The 24,862-nt window shown below is 42.9% G+C and overlaps 1 protein-coding gene across 5 annotated transcripts in view; it reads left to right on the top strand.

Moving 5' to 3' along the window:
- The window catches only part of TIAM1 (TIAM Rac1 associated GEF 1), a 569,717-nt gene that overhangs the window by 447,990 nt on the left and 96,865 nt on the right, over nucleotides 1-24,862 (top strand). For all 5 annotated transcript variants that reach the window (XM_040338862.1, XM_040338863.1, XM_040338861.1 and 2 more), the window contains 3 exons: nucleotides 304-382; nucleotides 9,642-9,728; nucleotides 19,208-19,420. In XM_040338862.1, the coding sequence (XP_040194796.1) occupies nucleotides 304-382; nucleotides 9,642-9,728; nucleotides 19,208-19,420 (379 nt within the window). The remainder of the gene's footprint in view (nucleotides 1-303; nucleotides 383-9,641; nucleotides 9,729-19,207; nucleotides 19,421-24,862) is intronic.

The following is a 24,862-nucleotide window of genomic DNA, read 5'->3' as shown; positions in this document are numbered from 1 at the left end:
TTTATTTACAACGGTAGAGTCTGCATCTGAACACTTGTTCCAGGTTAGAATTAAAGCCAAGGGCAGACAGCATTTTTATATGGCTAACTCTGTTTCCTGTAATACAGAAGCATTTATCCTACCTATGCATCCTTTTACATGCTGCTTGGTGTTTTAGTTGACTTTTTAGCCTTACTGTTCACGTTCCGGTTTTGAACCATCTTTGAGGAAACAACCATGGCCAATGGCACAGCCTTGTTTTAGTTTCAGGACTGAAATGTGTCATGCCAAAATTAAATACCATCATCGTGTTCTCTTTTCCAGCTCTACAAGGAAATCTCGATCTGCCCCAAAGTAATCCGATATATTCAGCTGGAGAAGACTGACTCGTCACAAAACTATGGTAAGTTCTATGGAGATTTTAGTAACATTATTATTCACTCTGCCACCTAGGTTGTTATGCTGATTTAACTTTTTAATTTAATTAAATGGGTTGTAAAGGTCATCCCCCCCCCCCCCTAAATAGCTTCCTTTACCTCAGTGCAGTCCTCCTTCACTTACATCATTCTTCCATTTTGCTTTAAAATGTCCTTATTTCTTCTGAGAAATCCTCACTTGTTTTTCTGTCTGTAACTCCACACAGTAATGGGAGGCCTTCTCCCTGGTGTGGAGAAAGCCTCTTGAGGGGGCGAGCAGGAGTGTCAGGACACTCTTTACTTTGTAGATAGAGAAAGGAGCTGTGTGTTAGTGAGCGTCCTGACACTCCTGCTCGCCCCCTCAAGAGGGAGAAAGCCTTGCATTACTGTGTGGAGTTACAGACAGAAGAACAGGAAGTGAGGATTTCTCAGAAGAAATAAGGACATTTAAAAGCAAAACGGAAGGATGAGGCAAGTGAAGGAGGACTGCACTAAGGTAAAGGAAGCTATTTAGGGATTTTTTTTTTTACCTTTACAACCCCTTTAAATCTTCTATTTATAGGGCAGGTAAAGTATGATAGACCCCAAATGTTTCCTTGTGTCCATTTCTGTACTTTCTATAATCTATGGTACACTATGGTAACCTTGGCACAGAAGCTTTACATCATGCAACTTGTTATTGTTAGTAGATAGCTTGTTGGCCCCCTGTCATTTCCATGGGCTATCCTATTGTCAGTGGCAACTCTCTCTATAGCATTTGATCCTCTAACCTTTGCTTTGCCGTTCACTTGTGTCTGACAGACGCACGAAGAGGAGAGCCGATCGGCGGCTCTCCTGACGGGGGTCTGTGCTGATTGTTTATCAGTGCAGCACTTCTGCGGATGCCCGTCCAGGCCCACCAGGGATGCCCATAAAGGACGCCCACCAGGTAATGCCACCCTGGACCACCAGGGATATGCCAATAAGTGCACAGGCAGATGCCAATTGATGCCCATCAGCAATGCCTGCCAGTTCCATCAGTGATGCCTATCGGTGCCCAGCAGTGTCACCTATCGGTGCCACCCATAAATACCCATCAGTGCAGCCTTTCACTGCCCACCAATGTCGCATATAGATTCCCACCAGTGCCACCTTATTTAACAGGTACGTTTTTTTTTATCAAAATGCACAACAATAAGAACACAGTACATTATACCATGGTACATAACTCAGAACACACAGGTGTAGTCATACAAACAGGCAATTGATTCATACATAAAGCGTTGAGGTTGCTAGTCCAGGGAACATCACTCTAAGTAATTACAGTATGAGTACTCCAGCACATCAAAATCAGGTATTCAGCAGGGGGAGGGGGGGGGGGAGCCCTCCAGACGGAGAAGGGAAACCACAGGGTAAGAGGCACGGGGAGGGCCCCAGGGTGGGGGCGAGGAGAGGCATAGACACCCCAAGGGCCAGGAGCTGGAGGGTTAGAATTCAAGAATTCATTTTAGGCCCCATTCACACCTAAGCGACAAAACGCCCGACGCGGGACGCTTCTGTCGCTTGAGGGGAGAATTCCCATTGCCGTCTATGGAGATGGTTCACATCTCATAGACGCGCAACGCCTGTCGCCTGAAAAAAAGTCCCGGACCCTTTTTTTCACGCGACAGGCGCGTTTTCCCATAGACAGCAATGGGAATACTTTAGAAAAAAAAAAAAAAAAAAGATACATTTGTAATCGCGGCAAATCTGCCGCTACACGCGTACGCGGCTGTCGCTTAGGTGTGAATGCAGCCTTACCCTACAAACAGAGCAGTTCACAACATTGGATTCAGTAGCCCCAGCGGTAGAACATCTAATCAGTAATTGGACACTTCTCAACCCACTTCCCCCAACCAGTGCCACCTTATTAGTGCCTGTCATGATGCAGAGGTGATCAAATACCACCAAAAGAAAGCTCTATTTGTGGGAACAAAATGATGATAAAATTTTGTTTGGATACAGTGTAGCATGACCGCGTAATTGTCATTTAAAAAGTGACAGCCCTGAAAATTGGCTTGGGCAAGAAGGGGGAAAGTGTCCGATATTGAAGTGGTTAAAGGTTTGTTTTTTTATCTTCTAAAGAGGTTCCTTTTAAGCTAGTACATTGTTGGTTCACTTACTTCGATTTCCCTGCTAAATGTTTTTTTTCACACTTCCTGTTTCTCCCCAGTAAGCTTGCCCCCATGTTCTGGCTGGGGGTTTGTCAGCAAGAACGGCTTACTGAGGCGGAACAGGAAGTGAGAAATTCAGACAAAGAAAAAAAATTTTTAGAAGGGAAATCGAAGGAAAAGGTAAGTGAACCAACAATGCACTAGCCTAAAGGAACCCATTTAGAAAATAAAAAACCTTTACAACCCTTTTAAACCTAATTTTCCATCTAGTTGCCCAATGAAACAATACATTGAACTTGACTTGTAAATTGGAGACATCCTGTAAGGACGTTCTTCCACTGCATAGCTTGGTGTCATTTGCAAAGACAGAAATTTTACTTTTGATCCCGCCCCCAAATTCATTTATAAAGATATTAAAAAGTAAGGGTCCCAACGCTGAATGTTGGGGTACACCACTGATAACCTTGGACCATTCAGAGTAAGAATCATTAACCACTACCCCCTGACATCACCAAAGGGCCGAACGCAATGTTCAGTATATGTAATGCTTGAGAGGACTTTCGGCAGCAGCAGACCAACTGGAGGAATTGAGGGCAGAGAGCGAGGACATACTGTTGAAGACCATACAAAACTGGGGACATGTTACATGAGGCTAGTAGAGATCAGTGCTGTTACCCTAATCAACATTCCCACTACAAAATGCTGAGGTCCAAGGGCCATACACATACCTCCCAACCATCCCGGATTTTGCGGTAATGTCCCGTGATTCGCGGTAAATCCCGTGGTCCCGCGATCAGTGCTAGAGTCCCGCGATTCCGCGGCACCTTCAACTCTGATCCACGGAATCCCCCCCCGCTCAACAACTTCGTTGGGAGGTATGCTCATTTGTCCCTCATTCTGAAGTTGAAAATTTGGGAGGTATGCATGCATCATATACCAAAGTGCTTCATGTGGGCCACGGGCTGCACGTTGGGCACCAGGGGGTATAAATCATCTCTGTGGTGCTTTGGTGGATAGCAAAAAAAAAAACATACACGTGCCCAAAGTTCCTAATGGAATGCTGCATGCCTGTGCAACTAAGTAAATGAAATGTCCCCAGGAATGCAATGTATATATGGCAAGTAGCCTATGTATCTACACTTTGCCTGAAGCATCAGTCCATTACATGATGATCAATAGAACTAGAGACTTGTAGTTCCGCAACAGCTGGAGGGCCGCCAGTTTAACACCAGTGAACTAGATGATCCCCCAGCCAACAGATGCGAACCTAGCCTTTCCCTGTGCCTGACTCCCCTCTCACTCTACCCAGGCTCTGTAATTAGTTTCTCTGTATGACTCCCAAGACGGCCTTCCACTGTCATCTAATGGTGGGAAACCCGCACACGGAACAGCTGGGTAGTGACCGGATCTGACACTCCCACAAGTGTGTGATCTCTGCGATGTTTACTTTGTTCAGAACATAAGAAAGAATTAAAGAAACTGTGCAGAGACTAATATTCCTAATACTTCACTGTCTTCTCCCCCAGAGATACAATAAGCTCCCTCTCTGGAGTCCACGTCTTCTCGCTGGCTTCTTCTAGATTCGGGATCTTTGGTCCTCTCGATTGACTTGTTCAGGATGACATCCGTCAGATACTGGGATTGTATGCTGAGCTTTGTATGCCATGTACTGTACTGTAGGGTAGGGTTCTTCACCCTAGGGGAAAAAAAGTCAGCAGCTACAAATACTGTAGCTACCGACTTTATTAATCTGTCCAGGGATCCAGTGATGTCCTCACCCGGAATGGTTCTTCACCGGTTGGCTTGTCCCCAGCACTGACATGTTAATAAAGGGAAGTCAGCTGTGACCCCTTCACAGCCGTCTTCCCATTGCACATGCATGAGCTTTGCTGCTATTTGTGAATAGTCCCGCAGCCTCCTGGGAACTGCAACGTGTCCCAGAAGCCTGTGGGCAAAGGGGGGGGGGGGAGTAAACCTAGACGATCCAGGTGGAAGTAGGAGCTGTCAACACCAGGTACCCCCCCCCAAAAAAAACATTATATATATATATATATATATATATATATATATATATATATATATATATATATATATATATATATATATATATATATATATATATATATATATATATATAATGTGCCAGTGAAGTTTTGCTTTTAATAAGTTATAAATTTAATGCGTCCTTTTTTTTTTTTTTAATATATATTAATAAAATTACCAAAGTTTGTCACTTTAAATGGGATGCGGTTTAATGATTATAATTCTTGCTTATTCCTTAACAAGTACTCTATCACCATCTAGTGGTTGCCTTGACAACAGCATTATTAGTTTTTTTTTATTTTTTTACATTTGAATTACAGCAAATGTGCACCTACTTCAGAATAGGAATGGTTGGGAATAAAGAAGTATGAATGTTGAGCAGAACTTGCATAGATGTCAGGGAGAAGTCTGCAAAGTGTAGAGAGACAGCAGGGGGGTTCATGGAGAAGTGTCGCGGTAAGGTCTATAATGCGTGGGCAGGCAGCAGGCGGGAAATCTTGAAAAATAGAGCAATGCACCACCTTTTCTCCACAAATGTTCCAATCTACTGTATATACTCGAGTATAAGCCGAGTTTTTCAGCACATTTTTTTTGTGCTGAAAATGCCCCCCTCGGCTTATACCCAAGTCACTATTTTGCGCCTGATCTCCCGGACTTTGGGGACCCGGTACCAAACTTGGCACACATGTAGCCCCACTCTTCCTTTACAAGTGTGCAAAGTTTGTTGTCTGGGGCACTTATTGCTGGGGAGCACTGATTTTTCAAATCCAGGCACCCCTTCCATAGACTCCAATGTTAAACGTCAGTCTAGTCATGGGCACAGTGAGGCATGCACATGGACACCCTAGGCTTATACTCGAGTCAATAATATTTCCCAGCTTTTTGTGGTAAAATTAGGGGCCTCGGCTTATACTCGAGTATATACGGTACTTATATTTTTCTTTTTTTGATTGAAGATATATTGATGCAGTGTCACTGTGCAGAGTATGAAATACAGAACAGCAGATCGTGATTAGAAGAAATATTGACTAATTACGATGTAAACATAAAGATTCTTATAGTGTAATTACTGCAGTGAGATCAAAGTGCCCACACACATTACCGTAGGCTAATAATTACATTTTTACAGATTGTTCAATCCCCATTTCACGCAATTTCAGCCTGTTTTCCTGATTTCATTGAATTTTACAGGATGTGCCTATATAAATCCTGTAGAATTATAATAAAAATAATAATAATGTGATCCCATGAATGTTATCTGTAATGGTAAAACAGAAATCTGCTAGGTTTTGCATAGTTTATTAAAATGATTCAGATAAATTTAGCTCTGGACTCCATCGGTCGAATACCTGGTGGAGATCTAGCTGTAGAGGTGGCTTCTCTTGCACCTCTTAGCCAACTCCCCTGGTGATATTAACAAGAGGTGTGAGTTCACAGATTGGCATGAGGGTCGGTATAACTGGCAGCACCAGCTGAGGTTTGAAAGAACCAGGTGACCGTAGATCCCCAGGCAGGAACTGGAAAACGATGAAGCTTGATCAGCGGGCAGGAGCGTAGCAAGGTCACAAGCCAAAAGGTCCTCAACAGCTGGGCAGCGAAGGTACAGGAAGATGAGACGGAGGCAAAGTCAGGATACAGGCCGGGGTCGGTACACAGTCAGGCAGTGAGGTACAGATGCACAAGACAGGAGCAGAGTCCGAGTACAAGCCGAGTTCACAATAGGCAGGCAGGATACCAGAGACTGGTCAAGGGAAAGCCATGTCAAGCATGGTTAAGCAGATATAGCAGGTAAAAGCACAGGTTAAACCGGAGCTAGCTGATGACCACTCGGCAATCTGTTCATACCATAGTCCAGCTTAAATAGGCCTTTCGGCGTCAGTGCGCATACGCACATTCCTTTTGTAGTGAGCCTTTGCTCATTATGAGCATGAACCTGTAATGGCCGTATGGCTCCAACTGAGCTTCTCTTGATGAAGGGGGAGTCGTTTGGCCCCAGAATACATAGGCTGTTCTTTGTGAATCACTCGTTGTTTGCGCACATTTTTGCCAGCACACTATGGATCTTCAAATGTCCAAATGTTTTTCAAATTCCCCCCTTTTACAGTGAAAGGGTGCATTACATAGTGGGTGAGGTTGGAAAAAAAGACTCAAGTCCACCCTATGTGTGTGATTTTATGTCAGTATTACATTGTATATCCCTGTATGTTGTGGTCGTTCAGGTGCTTATCTAATAGTTTCTTGAAACTATGGATGCTCCCCACTGAAACCACCACCTGTGGAAGGGAATTCCACATCCTTTCCACTCTTACAATAAAGAACCCTCTACGTAGTTTAAGGATAAACTTTGTTTTCTTCTAATTTTAATGAGTGGCCGCATGTCTTATTAAACGCCCTTCGACGTAAAAGTTTTATCCCTATTGTGGGGTCACCAGTACGGTATTTGTAAATTGAAATCAAATCCCCTCTTAAGCGTCTTTTCTCCAGAGAGAATAAGTTCAGTGCTCGCAACCTTTCTTCATAACTAATATCCTCCAGACCCTTTATTGGCTTTGTTGCCCTTCTTTGAGTGATTTGGACTCTTAGGGCGCGTACACACGGTCGGAATTTCCGACAACAAATGTTCGATGTGAGCTTTTTGGTCAGATATTCCGACCGTGTGTAGGCTCCATCGGACATTTGCTGTCGGAATTTCAGTGTGTATAAAAAAACAAGTTTAAGCGAACAATCCATCAGGGGAAAAAAACAGTTTTGTTGTCAGAATGTCCAATCGTGTTTACGCAGCATTACTGTTTGGTTTGGTGCTCCCTCTGCTGGTTCATGCCGCCTTATTTATTTTTTATTTTTTTTGGGGTACCTATCGGCAGGTAGCCATTTTCTGGTGAGCTGCTTAAAGCGGGAGTTCACCCATTTAAAAAAAAAAATAAAATCTCCCCTTAGCTTCCTGCTCGTTCGGTCTAGGGGAATCGGCTATTTATATTAAAATATGTGCAGTACTTACCCGTTTTCGAGCTGCATCTTCTTCCGTCGCTTCCGGGTATGGGTCTTCGGGAGCGGGCGTTCCTTCTTGATTGACATTCTTCCGAGAGGCTTCCGACGGTCGCATCCATCGCGTCACTCGTAGCCGAAAGAAGCCGAACGTCGGTGCGGCTCTATACTGCGCCTGCGCACCGACGTTCGGCTTCTTTCGGAAAATCGTGACGCGATGGATGCGACCGTCGGAAGCCTCTCGGAAACCTGTCAATCAAGAAGGAACGCCCATTCCCGAAGCCCATACCCGGAAGCGACGGAGAGGATGCATCTCGTAAACGGGTAAGTACTGCACATATTTTAAAATAAATAGCCGATTCCCCTAGTAATAACGAGCAGGAATCTAAGGGGGAAAAGTGCCCTCTAAGGGTGAACCCCCGCTTTAACCAAAGCCAGTTGGCTTTCCTAATGATTGTCCCCTACTGCTTTCTGTACATAGCTATTGCAGGCCCATTGCCCCTTAAATGTGTCTCTTTTAGGAGGTTATAAGAACCTGACAGACATTTTACCCATTCCTTACTTAGAGCCCTTTCACACTGGTGTGTTTGATGCATTTTTACCATGCCAAAAAATGCAAGAAAATATTTCCCTTTAAATCCTATTCTATTAAATGAAAAGAAAAGAAAAGGTTTCAAAAGTGTACCGGGGTTGTGCATTTTTTGAGCCACATGTCCATGTTTAACAAATGCAAGCCAAGCAGAAAATGCGCCAGAAACGCATATGCGTTTAGTGCATTTTTTTCAACGAAGCGGTCTAAAAGCAACCTAAGGTTCCACACCAGATGCAGTCCAGTGCATTTTTAATCTGCATCAAAAATGCAGGCACCATGGATTCCATTGGCCCTAGTTTACGTCAGTGCAGTGCATTTCAGTGCCATCAACAAAAGTGGAACAGGGGAAAAACACAGCAGAATAAAAAATGCATCAAAGCACATGGTGGAATGCACTTAAATGCAGAAACACATCCAGAGCACAAATTGTGGCGTGAACTTTGCCCTTAATGTTATCCAAAGCAAAATGGTTGCCATTCTACAGGGTGGGCCATTTATATGGATACACCTTAATAAAATGGGAATGGTTGGTGATATTAACTTCCTGTTTGTGGCACATTAGTATATGTAAGGGGGGAAACTTTTCAAGATGGGTGGTGACCATGGCGGCCATTTTGAAGTCGGCAATTTTGAATCCAACTTTTGTTTTTGGTGTATCCATATAAATGGCCCACCCTGTAAATGGCCCACCCTGTATTTTTAGTCCTAGCGAGCTTCACACAGATGTCTCACCGCAAATTGAAGGGCAAAAATCATGAACCTCGGGCTCCTGGTTCCCTTATCTCTATAGCAAAGGATATGATTGGGGCCAAGTCGCATACAGATTTTTCTGCAAGTTGGTATATCTTACCTGAGAGACCATTACTGATGGTCTACAATAAGGATGAGCTCTGGCGTGTTCGCATGCTACACGTGCAGAGCCCGCCAGGAAGTGTGCACGGCACTGTGCTAATCACAGCCAGGGAGACATTGTCCCGATGCTCGGCTGCAGAGATCGGGAAATGTATCCCTGGCTGTGATTAGCACAGCGCCGTGCACACTTCCTGGCGGGCTCTGCACGTGTAGCATACGAACACGCCAGAGCTCATCCTTAGTCTACACCAGTGGTTCTCAAACCTGTCCTCAAGTACCCCCAACAGGCCATGTTTGCAGGTTTTCCTTTCCTTTTGCACAGGTGCTTTAAATCAGAGTCACTGGCTTGGCATTTTGGTCAGCTATTTTATCTAAGAGAAATTCCCAAAACATGGCCTGTTGGGGGTCCTTGAGGACAGGGTTGAGAACCACTGGTCTACAGTGCTCATTACTGGCAGTGCACATGGATCCATCCTCACATCACTGTCACAAGCAGGGCTCAGATCTGCGTTATTTGATGGAATGGATAGATCGGTGTATAACCACGATTATGCATTCAAGGGAAACTATGTTGGACAATGTCTGTTGTATGATGTGTCCTCCATTTTAACTCATGTCTGTATTCTGTTATTTATTTCACAGGGATCTCTCTGTGCTCTTTGGAGGAGGAAGGCAGACCCCATCTGTATGTCCAAAATGTGAAGCAGTCTGGCTTGGCATTCAAAAGAGGTAAGTGGTCACTTGGGCCGATTCCAGAGCTTATTGCAGCAACTACAGCATATCTAAAACCTGTAATTTAATATAGTTTTTGATGGAGAAAACATGCATGCTAAGTTGAGGCGTCATCCGAAAACAGTATATACTTTTTGGGATGACACCATTATGTAAATCATGGTGTCTGTGCGGTTCCTGACTGTTTACAAATGTCTGTCACTGGCTTTTGTCGAATGGGCATGACCGAAAAAAGGTCTGCTGACCATGGGCCAGATTCACAGAAGAAGTACGCCGGAGTATCTACTAATACTCCGGCGTACTTTCAAATTCGCTGCGTCGTATCTTTAGTTTGAATCCTCAAACCAAGATACGACGGCTTCTGGCTTCGATCCGACAGGCGTACGCCTTCGGATCGTAGGTGCAATACTTCGGCGCCCACTGGGTGGAGTTTGCGTCGTTTTCTGCGTCGGGTATGCTAATTGGCTTTTTCCGGCGATCCTTGAAGGTACGCGCGGCCGTCGCATTCTCTTACGTCGTCGCTAGTCGGCTTTTCCTGGCGTATAGTTAAAGCTGCTATTTCTTGGCCTATATTTAGACTTGCCATGTTAAAATATGGCCGTTGTTCCCGCGCCAATTTAAATTTTTTATTTTTTTTTGCGCAAGTCGTCCGTGAATAGGAAAGGACATAACTCACATCGACGTTCAAAAAATTATGTCGGTGCAACGTCATTTCGCGCAAAGCACGGCAGGAATTTTCAAAACGGAGCATGCGCAGTACGTTCGGCGCGGGAACGCGCCTAATTTAAATGATCCACGCCCCATTTGAATTAGGCGGGCTTGCGCCGGAAGGATTTACGCTACGCCGCGGCAACTTTACAGGCAAGTGCTTTGTGAATCAAGCACTTGCCCATAAAATTTGCGGCGGTGTAACGTAAATGCTATACAATACGCCGCCGCAAATATACATGAATCTGGCCCCGAGTGTTCTGGAAGGGGCCAGCCCCCTGTCACTAATATTGGATTGTTGGTACAGCGGCTCTTCCTGAGCTGTCAGTTTTGTTTTTCGTTCAGCCTGCTGGTTTGAATGAATAAAAACTAGCAGTGTGTACTAGACTTTAGGAAATGCTTCCTCCTAGTTGCAGCCTTGTTTTTTTTATTATTATTATTTCCTGCTGTCTTTTGAACAGGAAACAAAGGCAATCCTCCCCAGTGGAGCACAGACTTTTTAAGTAGTGTTAGAGCTGTTATGTAGGTTTTGCCCATGTAGCCCTTCCCCCCGCAGGAGCCTCTGAATCTTGAGTCCCCCTATTCCTGCAAAGCCAGGCAACACACATTTCCAACTTGTATCCAGACACAAGAAATCAGTGCATGGGCTTGGGTTTTTGTTTTATGGGGGGGAAACAACTTGAATAGTTTAGAGATTGAGATGCTCAACTAGACTTTAACAACTTCTTCCTTCTATGTACATAACAAAAAAGAAGATCCTGGACTGTGCTCCCTCCGGAATAATCACAGGCTCTATGGATCAGTGGCAAAGTTATATACAGACCAGAAGTTCTCAGTCCCCTTTAGTGAAATGGCACGATGTTCCAAACTGTATGCAGGAGTATCGTGTCCCCACAGTAGAACCTCGCACAGTTCTGACACTTCAGATACTACCAGCCCACCTGGCTGCTCTGAAGAATGCCCCAGGGCAAAGGATTGGGATTTGGCACAATGCTGCCCCATAAAGGTATGCTACGTCTAGCAGGCTTTCCCCTTGGTTGCCCCTTGTTGTGCAGAAGTATTCGCACTATCCCTTGATTCCTGTTGCACTGGGAAAGACTTCTGTTCAGGCCTCCAACTGTCTACATCCTCCCATGCCAGCCAGGATGTCCCCTGCACAGAACCTAAAAATAAACAGAAATCCCTCTTAGCCTTTCTCTCCTTCCTTTTCTCAGCTCCAGCCTGGAGTAAGAGCCCTAAGCCAGCTCCAGGGTCCCAGGCCTTACGGCAGCCACCTTAGCATTCCGTCTTCCACCTGACTCCCCTGCTTCACTATATTTGAGGGCTGATTAAGCCATCTGGCCTGTGCCTTCTGCCTGGGGATTAGCCAGATTCCTTAATCTCATAAAAAAAACATTTCCACTGCATTTGTGAAGAAGGCTTCAGGGAACCCAAGAAAGTCCAACAAGCGCCAGGACCGTCTTCTACAGTTGATTCAGCTGCGGGATTGGGGCATCACCAGTGGCATCACCAGTGCAGCGCTTGCTTGGCAATGGCAGCGGGCAGGTGTGAGTGCATCTACAGGCCCAGTGAGGTGAAGACTTTTGGAGGATGGCCTAATATCAAGAAGGGCAGCAAAAAAAAACACTATTCTCCAGGAAAAACATCTCCAAAAGGTACAGGGATTGGACTGCTGAGGACTGGGGTAAAGTCCTTTTCTCTGATGAATCCCGTTTCTGATTGTTTGGGGCATCCAGAAAAAAATATTGTCAGGAGATGAAAAGGTGAGCGCTGCCATCAGTCCTGTGTCATGCCAACAGTAAAGCATTCTGAGATCATTCATGTGTGGGGTTACTCCTCCGCCAAGGGAGTGGGGGGCTCACTCTCAATTTGGCCCACATCCATGAATAAAGAATGGTACAAAAACATCCTCCGAGAGCAACCTCTCCCAACCCTCCAAGAACAGTTTGATGAACAATGCCTTTTGCAGCATGATGGAACACCTTGCCATAAGGCAAAAGTAATAATACAGTGGCTTGGGGAACAAAACATAAACATTTTGGGTCCATGGCCAGGAAACTTCCCAGACTTTAAAGCGGAGGTCCGGTAAAAAATAAATAAAATTAAAAGTCAGCAGCTGCTAACACTGTAGCTGCTGACTTTTAATAAGGACACTTACCTGTCCTTGTCGCCAGCGATGTCAGCCCCCGCCGAGGCCGATCCTCGATCCTGGCAGCTCCAGGCGTCGCCATCCACAGTAAGGGAAACAAGCAGTGAAGCCGTGTGGCTTCACTGCCCTTTCCTACTGCGCATGTGCGAGCAGCGCGGCGCTTTGTAAATGGGCCGGCTGCTTTCTGGGATACACACAGTTCCCAGAATGCAGCCCGCCCCATTCACAAGAAGAAACCAAGTGTAGGAGGAGGAAGAGAATCCACCGCGGAAGATGAAGAGGCAGATTCTAATAGGGAGCTGCGGTGGCTCAATGCGATTGGCACTGCGCTGACAAGCCATTCACCTCTGCAGCTAGGGGTTCGGATCCCAGTCTCGGCTACATGTGAATTGAGTTTGGTGGTCTCAGCCCGGCTCCCGCTGGGTGTGCTATGCCAGGTAAGCCTGCGCTTAGTACGCCCACCCCCCTCCCACAAAAAAAACCACCACACTTGCACGCACCCGAAATTGGGTTAACATGCACGCACTTTGACCACGCGGTCTCTAAAAAGAGAGGCGAAGGACTAACGGGACTGGTTGAGCGGGCTAGATCCTCACTCCCTTATAGGGATTCCCTCTGCCCCGTAGGGCGGGCTATGTGGGAGAACCCCCTCACGCACCCGCCATTGCCACCCGGGGCATGGCGAAAGGTGGCAGATTGCCTCTGGGGAGGCCTGCCTACTCCCAACTCCTGCAGTCCGGCTCCTCTCTCGAGTACACGCACAAAATACACTTAAAAAAAAAAAAAAAAAAAGATTCTGGACTTCTGCATAACAGCTATTAAGGGTAAGTAAAAAAAAAATTATTTTAATTTTTTTTTAGATTTTTTTGTGGAAAGATTTTTTTCAGGGTGGAACTCCGCTTTAATCCCACTGACAAACTCCAAGCATTGATTATGTAAGAATGGGCTGCCATCAGTCAGCCCAGAAGTTGACAGCATGCCAGGGTGCATTGCAGAGGTCTTGAAAAAGAAGGCACAACACTGCAAAAATAGACTCTTTGCATAAACGTAATGTAATTGGCAATAATAATAATAGTCTTTTGGTATTCATTAAATGCTTGTAATTATACTTTAGTACACAATGGTAACTGACAAAAAATTCTAAAACCACTGAAGCGGCAAACTGTGAAAATATTTTTGTCATTCTCCAAACTTTTGACCATGGCTGTACACTAGTTGCACACTAGAGGGTGCTACACCCACATAGACTTCTGTTGGCTGATCACTTTGATCGGCGGCCAAATGCACTAATAGGAAGGGCAGGCAAGATGCAGCAGTGGCTGGATGTTTCATTATTATTATTTATTATTATTTTTATGATTTGATTATTTTTTTATGTCATTTACAATTTGCATTCTCTGCGTTCAGCTGGGATTTTCTATAACTGACAAAATAATTACATTTCTTCCCCTGCAACAGATTTAAGGGGAGAAAATGATGCCGTTTGCTTACAAACCATCCCCACAAATCCCATTTCATTCTTGTTAGATTGGCTTTCTGCTTTTCCCAGAAGTCTGCACAGGGTTTGAGTTGAAGTTTGAAGAATCCCCTGCCTGTCCTTTACACTAGCACTGATCACATTACTTTAGCCGCAGATCCTCCTCTCATCCTCCACAGTGGGTGTGAGAAAGTTACTGGGGTGGTAGTAACTTTAAAAGAGGGTCCAGTACAAATCTGCAATAAAGTTTGTAATGATATAATTGGCCCAGAGGATTTTTTTTTTTCTTTAAATAAATTGCATTATATTGGAGGCTTTATCTTGAGCCGCAGCAAGAAGAAATAAAATCTGTAGAGCGCTGCACATCTGTGCTATTGTTAGAATGTGATGCCTCTTTATCTTCTTCTCTCCCTTTTCTTCCATTGTCATTAATTAAGACGCTGCCAGAGGCGATACAATAAGATGGAAAGGGAACGTTTTTTTGTTTGAAGACTAAAACATGACAGAAATGAAAATGATCCTCTCAGCTAATTACTCTGGATATAATGAGCCACACAACTGGAGGAATGAGTGCAAACTAATATAGAGCCAAAGTTTTAGTTTTTGCAAAGCTTTAAAAGAGTAAGGTAGGGGGTTGAAGTTCGTAGAAAAAGGGGGATAAGGTTGGGACTTTACATGAGGCATATTATAAACTACAACCATAGGCCTCCATCCCTGTAAATGGATAGAAGGGGGGGAGGTTTTGGGACTTTAAATGAGATGCGTTTTTAGCAAAATGCAATTAAATATATATATGGAATATAAAAAATGTTTCCATAATACCCAAGCTCAGTGTTACCAACCAAAAAAGCAACAAACCAAACTAACCTGTCTAGCTGTAAGCATTAAAAACAGAGGTTTAGTTGCATGTATTTGCAAATACCTGTGTAAGCTGCAGGCCCCGTCAAGGCTCTCTGTATACTGTAGTTCCTAACTATGAATTTTAAAGTCTCCTCAGTAGGAGCACAGGCGTGCTGATCAATAGATAGGGGGCAGGTGATCACCTGACATTGCCGCTACCTATAGCTGGTCTAGCACAAAAGCACTGGAAACAAAACAAAAGAAATACAAGAGTGGAACTAATCATGCCTACCAAACCAAAACACCACCAAACCAAGAGCGGACCACATCAACCTGGGTCAGCTAGTCAAAAAATTACAATGCATAATTAACTGTCAGTGGTAGATCTGTGGAGGCACTTTATTCCACTCCTGAAACGCATTTCCATCCCTGGATAATGTAGAAAAAGGGGGGATAAGTTTGGATCTTTACAGGAGGCATATGATAAACTACAACCATAGGCCTCCATCCCTGTAAATGGATAGAAGGGGGGAGGTTTTGGGACTTTAAAGCGGTTCTCCACCCTAAAGTGGAGTCCCGCTGATCGGAACCCTCCCCCCCTCCGGTGTCACATTTGACACCTTTCAGGGGGGAGGGGGGTGCAGATACCTGTCTAAAGACAGGTATTTGCACCCACTTCCGGCCCGGCATTCACGGGCAAAAGACGGGCATTCTGTCACATCCCGTTATCCCCCCCCCCCGTTGTGTGCTGGGAACACTCGGCTCCCAGCACACAGCGGGAGCCAATCGGCGGGCGCGACTCGCGCATGCGCCGTAGGGAACCGGGCAGTGAAGCCGCAGCGCTTCTCTTCCTGGTTCCCTCAGCGTGGATGGCGGGTGGAGCAGCAGAGAGACGAGCGATCGCTCGTCCTCTGCTGCGATCAGCGCTGGACTCCAGGACAGGCAAGTGTCCTAATATTAAAAGTCAGCAGCTGCAGTATTTGTAGCTGCTGGCTTTTAATATTTTTTTCCCATGGCACATCCGCTTTAAATGAGATGCGTTTTTTTAGCAAAATGCAATTTAAATATATATATGGAATATACATTTTTTTCCATAATACCCAGGCTCAAAGTTACCAACCAAAAAAGCAACAAACCAAATTAACCTGTCTAGCTGTAAGCTCTCTGTGTACTGCAGTTCCTAACTATGAATTTTAAAGTCTCCTCAGTAATTTGCATTCTCTGTGTTCAGCTGGAATTTTCTATAACTGACAAAATAATAAAATTTCTTCTACTGCAACATATTTAAGGGTGAAATAGATGCAGTTTGCTTAAAAACTCTGTGTAGTAGAGTTCTTCCTTACAAAGCTGCAATGTGTTGCTGTAAGAGAAGAACATAAAAAAATAACTTGAGCGCTAAAGAGGCTCTCAGTGCCCAGTGCTCGACTCTCACTAGTATTTTCTCTAAAGACAGTACCAGGGGACATTGATCAATATGTGTTTCACTAGAAGGAAAAAGCCCAAAAAGAACAAAATGTCCAAATCAAAACAAAAGGTAAATACCAAAGAAAAACCACGCAGAAGAGTAGCCACCCGTGTGAAGACACAAGATGGGAAAGGGATATGTGTCCTGACTCCTGTTGTGATCTGGTGTCATTGGTGTGGTTGACTTTTTCGCCACCGGGGCATTAGGCGGCGGCTCAGCGCCTTAGGAAGAGCTGGCACACTTTCAGCAATCCGGACGCAGGGTTATGGACTGCCCCCCCCCCTGTGTGGCTCAGGACAGTGCACTCACAGTGGGGCAGAGTTTTGCCCTTAATTGCGCTTGATGCATCTACCTTTGTGAACAGGATCTTTTTACATTGTTTAACCACTTCCATACAGGGCATTTTCACCCCCTTCCTGCCCAGACCAATTTTTAGTTTTCAGCGCTGTTGCACTTTGAATGACAATTGTGTGGTCATGCTACACTGTACCCAAATGAAATCTTTGTTTTTTTCCCCACAAATAAAGCTTTCGTTTGGTGGCATTTGATCATTTATGTGGGTATTTTTTGCGCTATAAACAAAAGAGCGACAATTTAAAAAAACACAATATTTTTTTACTTTTTGATTTAATAAATATCACAATTTAAAAAAAAAAAAAAAAAATGTCCTCAGTTTAGACCGATACGTATTCTAATTCATATTTTTGGTAAAAAAAATCACAATAAGCGTATATTGATTGGTTTGCGCAAAAGTTATAGCGTCTACAAATGGGGGGATAGATTTATGACTTTTTTTTTTTTTTTCTAGTAATAGCGGCAATCTGCGATTTTTATTATTTTTTTTTTATTTATTTTTTTTTTTTATTGTGACATTGCGGCGGAGATATTGAACACTTTTGGGACCATTCATATTTATACAGTGATTCGTGCTATAAAACTGCACTGATTACTGTGTAAATGTGACAGGCAGGGAAGGGGTTAAAACTAGGGGGCGCTGTAGGAGTTAATATATTCCCTGGGAGTGATTCTTACTTACTAGGGGAGGGGGACCCACAAGGAGAGGTGACCGATCGGTGTTTCTCTGTACTGAGAACACACATCAGTCTCCTCACCGCTAACAGGAGGTGGATCTGTGTGTTTACACACACAGATCCACACTCCTGCCGTGATCGACGGCAATCGCGGGTGCCCGCCGGACATCACGGCCGCCGGGCACGCGCACCGGGTCGAAAGCGGTGATGCGGGCGTCTGCGCCGGCGGCGCACGCGCCCTAGATGGCCGGTAAAAGACCAGGAGGGAGGGGAGGGTTCCTGCCGGTGTTATATTATTATGGCCTGATAAGGAATGGGGTTAAACAAAGGCTTAAATTGACATACTAAAAAAGTGAAACCTAGAAAAGTGACGGCAGAAAAAGTAGTCCATCGCATATGCCCATTTATTTATTTTCATTAACCTTCTTGTCTGACTATAGATTTATGTTCAGAGGAACAGGGCAGCAGACAGAAATGACAATCGGTGCTCTGGGTTGAGACAAGTACACACTATAGAGGGGGTATGCTTTGTTCATATTTCATGTCTGAGGTTTACAACCACTTTAGTGGGAGCCTGCTGTACAGCTCCTCTTAAACCCCTTTCACATGGAGGCAGTTTTCAGCTGTTTTAGCACTAGAAATGGCCTCTGAAAAGCGCCTAAAAACTGCCTCCTATTCATTTACATGAGCGCTTTCACACTGGAGGGGTGCGCTTGTGGCACTTTGGGAAAAAGTCCTGCAAGCAGCATCTTTGGGGTGGGTTTGGAGCGCTGTAAAAGTCCTCCCCTTGCCCATTGAAAAAGCGCTTCGATAGAGCTGCAAAATGGGTGTTTTTTGGATTTTGTTAGGGTCAGGTTTTCACGTGACCTTTAAAAAAAACTGCCCAACTAGCGCCTGAAAAGTGCTGCAAAAACCACCGGCACTTTAATGCTTGTTTTTGCGGGACTTCAGTGTGAAAGGGGTCTTCTAGCATCTTGAAATGCATTTATGGAGATTCTTGTGTTGACAAGCTTTTACATGTTGGCAAAGAACAGGCTAAGGCTGTTTTACAAAGGAAAGTAACTTGTAAGACTTTGTTTAACTTTGCTAAATACATTCCAGGTACAGTACTTCAATACAAAGTTTAGTGCTGTTTTTCTTAGTCGAGTACCCAGGTGGTTCAGTCTTTGGTGAAAGGTGCTTTCAAATTCTTTCTGTAAAGCACAAATGTATAGAATATAAGTATAGAGCAAAACTGCTTCAAAGGCAGCCCCTTTCCCCAGTACCTTGCATGCATCCTCAAAGTGGCTCGTCTACAACTTGTACTTGAATTTGGTGCATGTTGCACCACTTTTAGAACGCATTTGAGACACTTTCACAAAATCTGTCTCTGTACGTCTAAAGTTGGTCTTAATTGGCTTCACTTTCATAAGATACAACCGATCTGTATTTTATTTTGAATTTGATGAAGGTTTTACGAAACAATGTAAAAGTGGAGCAAATTAGAACTACCTGAATTAAAAAGTGTAATTAACACAAGAAAAGTGGCGCGGCAACTTTATTGAATTCCTCCAGAAAGTGTTATATTTGTATTACAGGTGTATTAATAATTTCTGTTTTAATATAAAGCACAGTAAGAAAAGGAAATCATATATTTTGTTTTTTTTTATAATATATATTTATTTTATTTGGAGACTATTAAATCTATTTTGAGACTGAATCTATAAAAAAAGCAGAGACTGTTCATTGATTAGCTTTGATTGTTTAGCTCTATGCAGACCAATGGGAAAGAATAATCCTCAAAATGTCAATTTCTTGCCATTTCAGGTTTGAAAATAGGAGATGAGGTGATGGAGATTAATTCAGCCGCAGCACGAGATCTCAACTCTGGGATGGTAAAATATGTCCTGGCCAAACCGTTACTGTGCCTTACTGTCCGTACCTATCCTGAGTTGGAGGAGAACCGGGCTCTGATAGGGGCACCGCCACGCCGATCTGAGTCTGATTGTAATGATTACAATCTGTTTGCCAGCAGTCGAGGTAAAGAGAGAATACTTTGTCGTTTTCATTTTTTATATAAGCAAGTCTACGACTAGGTCTACCCAGTCAGTGCTCTTTTTCAAGGTACATCCAAATTCTATAAATCTCTTGATTAGAGTTGGGTACAGTTTGAACTTTTCACTGGTTCTTTACGGATGTTTGGGACCTTACAGGGTAGATCTCATCCCATCATGAGCTTGGGTGGGACAGGTTGTGCTTAATGAATGCCTGTTCTTATGAAGTAAAGGATAAGACCACCTGAACCCTACTGGCTCTCAGCAAAGCCTGGTGCAACCTGACTGTAGGGCTGATTTGATCCTCAGAGTGCAGTGGAAAGTATCATAGTGGGACATATTCCTTTTTATTTGAATGTGTGCCCATTCCTGTCTTCATAACGGACAAGCACAGACTTGGTCCTTGGGAGCACGAACGGTGGTGGCTAGATGGAGCGCTAACCTCTGAACAGGCTGTGCTGTAGCAGCTCATGGTATACTTGCCTAAAAGGGCCCACTCAGAAAGCTGAGATATGGACTATACTGCCGCTTTTCTAATGAAACCACCACCTACTTCTTTGTTTTTTGTTTTTTCATAAGATTTTTATTTAAAAAAGAATGGGCAGTTACATTTTCTTATCTGAATACGTGAAAATAATGATTAAAAAAAAAAAAATGGACAGTACAAAACCATCCTACAATTGGTGGTACAATAGACATAAACATATTTTCATGACCTAAGCATCACAGTTGTTCACGGGTATAGAACCAACCAACACATCTAACATGGTTGGGTACAGTAAACGGTATCAATATAAGAGAATGTAATCCAGAAATATAGCAGGTTGAGTTCAAAAGAGGGAGGGGAGGAGAAAAGGTATGGTATTCTTATGGGCAAGGTGTTAAGAAGAACAGCAGAGGTGTCCTAAAACCTGGTGTAAGAGCTAGGGTCAAAGCGAGGGTCAGTTTGCAGTTGGAGTTGAGGGAGAGGATGGAAAAAAGGGGGGGGGGGGGAAATGTGTCAGAAGAACAAGGTTTGTGGCAGGGGTCCTCTGGGACTTCCTAGTGGGTTCTCCTACCTTTTTTATAAAGCACTGCTGTACACTTTAACTTGCTTTGTGCTCCACATAATTCAGAAGCCAGTGAAGTTCCAATCATGTGTAGAGTGCAAACCATGAGTTTACATGAATATTCCTCCTAGGACTTTACACATAAGCTTTAGTTAGGTGATCTGTGTGTACAGCAAGCAATTGCAAAGCTTTTAGACGGCTTCAAGCAGTTTTGCCGAAAAATTTAAAGCACCCTTCAGCTAAACATACCCGAATTCCAAAACCGTTGGGATGCTGTGTAAAATATACAAAAAACAAAATGCAGTACTTTTTTTTTTAGATCTCCTAAACCCATATTTTGTTCACAATAGAAAACATATCAAATGTTTAAACTTGGATAATGTATTATTTTAAGAAAAAAATAAGGTAATTTTGAAATTTATAGCCGCAACATGTCTCACAGTTGGGACAAGGCAACAAAAAGCTGGCAAAGTGGTACTAACAAGGAAAATCTAAAAGAACGTTTTGCAACAAACTAGGTTAAAGTGTTACTAAACCCACAACAGTAAAATTGGTCTGTATATGCAGCAAAGCATGTTAGCTATACTCAGTGGTATCTAAAGCCACAAACACACGATCAGATTTTTGGGCGTCCGGTCATCCGTTTTTTGTTGCATGCTAGTCTTATGTGGAAAGTGAAGAGGTTACTCACCATATGAAAATTCTCGTACAACAGAATACGTCAGAAGTGATGTAATGTGTTGCATTGTTTAATATGTATTCTTTCGTCTTGCTCTTATGATTTTTTTTCGTATGAAAACCATACAAATGAAACGAAAATCGGACGTTGAGTTCACGTACGGCAAAAATTTTATAGGCTGTCCATCCAGCTTTTGTCATACAAAAAATTGTAATCGACTGTCGAAAGCACCATATTAACAATCCAAAAATGTGTCAGATTGTTCATCGGACGAGGGTCAGGGGCCCTGCTGCTTCATAAGACAGACAGTCCATCCCAACTTTTTTGAGACGTGTTGCTGCCATCAATTTCAAAATGACCTTTTTTATTTTATTTTTAAATGTTCCATTTTCTCAGTTTAAACATTTGATGTGTTTTCTATTGTGAATAAAATTATAGGTTTATGGGTTTTGCAAATCATTGCATTCTGTTTTTATGTAGGTTTTACACAACGTCCCAACTTTTTTGGAATTGGGGTTGTAGAGCTCAATGGGAATTCTGGCTGTCAATTTAAACAAGCTGACCGGCTTCAGTGAGTTAAAAAGAGGGAAAGGGTACACACCGCTCCAAGCTAATGCAAGGTCTTAAACATTGCTATGAGAAGTCGGGTACCTGCCTAGGTCCGCGACCAAGGAATCCATATGATGCAAAGAAAAGAGGTGGCGCATCCGGAATAAAGAAAATGTATATTTATTGAAAGCGCATGAAATTTAAAAGCATGACACGCAAAAGGTCCAGGGTGCTCGGCAGATGCGTTTCACAAGTCTGTGTGAATCGCATCTGCTGAGCACCCAGGCTTCAGTGGGTGTCAACACTAGTTGAAACTTAGTTAGGAGAGAAGTATGTGCAGAGCTTTTTTGATCACAGGAGTGCATTTAGTTGTGCTCTCCTGTGATTCAGAATTTAAAAACGGCCCACATTTTTGAATTTCAGAATCCCTGCACAACAGAAGTCAATAGTTTGATCAACTTCTGTTGAAGGGATATGCTGCAAAGCTTTTTCTGGATCGGTGGTTACATCAGCTAAATTCTGATGGTATGGCGAGTGGCAAGTCACGCAATGTCCGGGCCAGAGGAGGGTGGGGGGGACTCCTCCATCCACTTTTTTTTTTTTTTTCTGTGGTTTTGTCTTTTTTTTATAATTTTTTTTTATCACGCCGGCTAGTTGTTGCCTAGGTGATTTTGTTACCTACTTGTGGCTTTTATGTTGTGTAGTTTATTAGAGGTATCGAGCGTGAACAATCATTCTGTATGTCGGCTTCATAACTGAATGTTCTCGTGATGCTTCATTACAATGAGGGGGAAGAAATAACTTTTGCTAACTTTGCTTCCGGTGAATACATATTGTTTGTAAGGCAAACATGCAGAAAACAAAAGTTTTTTTTTTTACCGAGGAGGACCTGTTGATGTATAAGGCTGCAAAGATAGTGGGGTAGGGTAGACACTGGAGGATGTTTTATAAATCTAGTGCAAGCTAAAAAATTTGATACGCAGTAAAGGTAGAGCGTTCCCGTTGCACAATGCACACGTTTATAAATGTCCCTGGGTGTTCTTCAATGATGAAGGGTTTGGTACACATTTGGTGTTTTTTGGACTACATGAGTCCATCTCTCTTGCTGCTGCAGCTTACCAGTCCTTCAATGTGGTAGCTGCATTAGTTATATATTTTTTTTAACTTGTAAAAGGAAAACAATAATCATACCTTTTTTAAACCACGCTCCTATTCATAATAAATGTGCAAACCAACATAAAGTGCTAAATACAAATTGATGGATATAAAAATGTCCATACACCGCCACGAGATGTCTTCAATCAAGTGAAAGTGAAGTATATCTGCAGGACTTTTTCTAATGTCCCGCCAGCGCACCGCCCAAGTGTGAAAGCATCTATTGCAATGAATGGGAGGCAGTTTTCAGGCACTATTTCTAGTGCTAAAATGCCTGAAAACTGCCTCAGTGTGAAAGGGGTCTAAATGCAAAAAGACCGAAAATTCTGAAAAGTTTTTTTCTCCGTTATAAAATTTTGCAAATAAGTAATTTTTCTTTATAAATTTTGACCAAAATTTATACTGTTACATGTCTTTGGTAAAAAATAACCCAAATCTGTGTATATTTAGTCTGTGTGAAAGTTTACAAGCAATGGTGCCAATCATTGAAAATTGATCACACCTGATGTACGGACAGCCTATCTAATGTCTTGAGGCCCTAACATTCTAAGACAGTATAAATACCCTCCAAATTACCCCTTTTTGGAAGGTAGACTGTCCAAGGTATTTAGTAAGAGGCATGGCGAGTTTTTTAAAGTTAATGTTTTTTCCCACAATTCTTTGGAAAATTAAGAAATTAAATACATTTTTTTTCACAAAAATATCATGTTAAGTTATTTCTCACACATGGCAGAGGCATACTTGCAACTACACCCCAAAACATTCTGCTGCTCCTTCTGAGAATGGCGATACCACAAGTGTGAAACGTTTTCACAGCCTAGCCACATAGCGAGGCCCAAGATCCAAGGAGCACTTTCAGGCATTCTCTACTTTAAGACCAGGCCTTGTTCTGACACCTTTTTGTTTGAGGTAAAAATCTGTATTTTTGCTGGAAAATTACTTGGAGCCTCCAAACAAGATTATATTTTTTTGTAGCAGAATCCCTAAAGAATTAAATGGTGGGGTTTGCAAATTCTTATATCACGCGTTAATTGTGCAGCGGTTTTTCAAACACAATTTTACACACTAATGCATAAATACCCTTTTAATGAATTTCATTGCACACACAGACAATGGAATACCCACATTTTTGGTAAAATAATTATTTTATTTATTGGTGGGACACTGGTACACTGTGACAGATGGTTTTGTGTACTTTTTCACTTTGACAGATGTTGATCGTCCACCGGACAGATGTTGATGTTGCAATGGAACACTATTACAGATGTTTATGTGCACTGGTTTAAACAGGGCTACTGTTAGAAATCACAGGGCCCCATACAGCCTACCTGATGGGGTCCCCCTCCCCAGCCAAAAGTGACTGAGGACCTACATTTATCAGTCACTGAGCTCAGTGGGGAGAGCTGACACAGACACATGTACACAAAAGTAAGTAAGTAAAAAAACAAACCAAAAAAACCCCCTCTAAGTTATCCTAAATGGGGAAAAAATAAATAAAAATGCTGTTCTTGAGTTCCTCATTTGGCTTAAATTTTAGCCATCTAGACTATATGGTTACGGACTGCTTGGAGCATTGAGATTGTTTCTCTTCAGTAGAGACTGCAGAGTTTTGTTTTTCGTAGTTGACATTAAATCTGTATTCTAAAGAAATGGCCATTTGAGCTAAATATGGCACCACCTTTTTTGGCATACGTTGCCTTTCTGTGCAAAACACTTTGTCATGAAACAATCTTTCTAAGTAACTTGCAAGAATGAAGTTAAGTGTAACATTATAAGTTCATGTACATTGCTGATTTCCTTTTTATTATGTTGTGTTTTTTTATTTTTTTTTACTTTCTGAATTTGTTTTACATGCTTGTCTGTATATTCTTGAATTCTCAGTCTTCAACTATAAAGTCTGAAAGCTATAGCTCTCTGCCTCCACTAGAGGGCAGTCCATCTGTACTTTTTGAGAAAGCTTTACCCTTGCTCTGTGCTGTAGTCAGTAGTTGAATTT

The sequence above is a fragment of the Rana temporaria genome, chromosome 2 (assembly GCF_905171775.1).
Source record: "Rana temporaria chromosome 2, aRanTem1.1, whole genome shotgun sequence".
In the NCBI taxonomy this organism is placed as follows: domain Eukaryota; kingdom Metazoa; phylum Chordata; class Amphibia; order Anura; family Ranidae; genus Rana; species Rana temporaria.
Note: the sequence above shows the minus strand (reverse complement) of the source record. Positions and strands in the feature narration are given on the sequence as shown.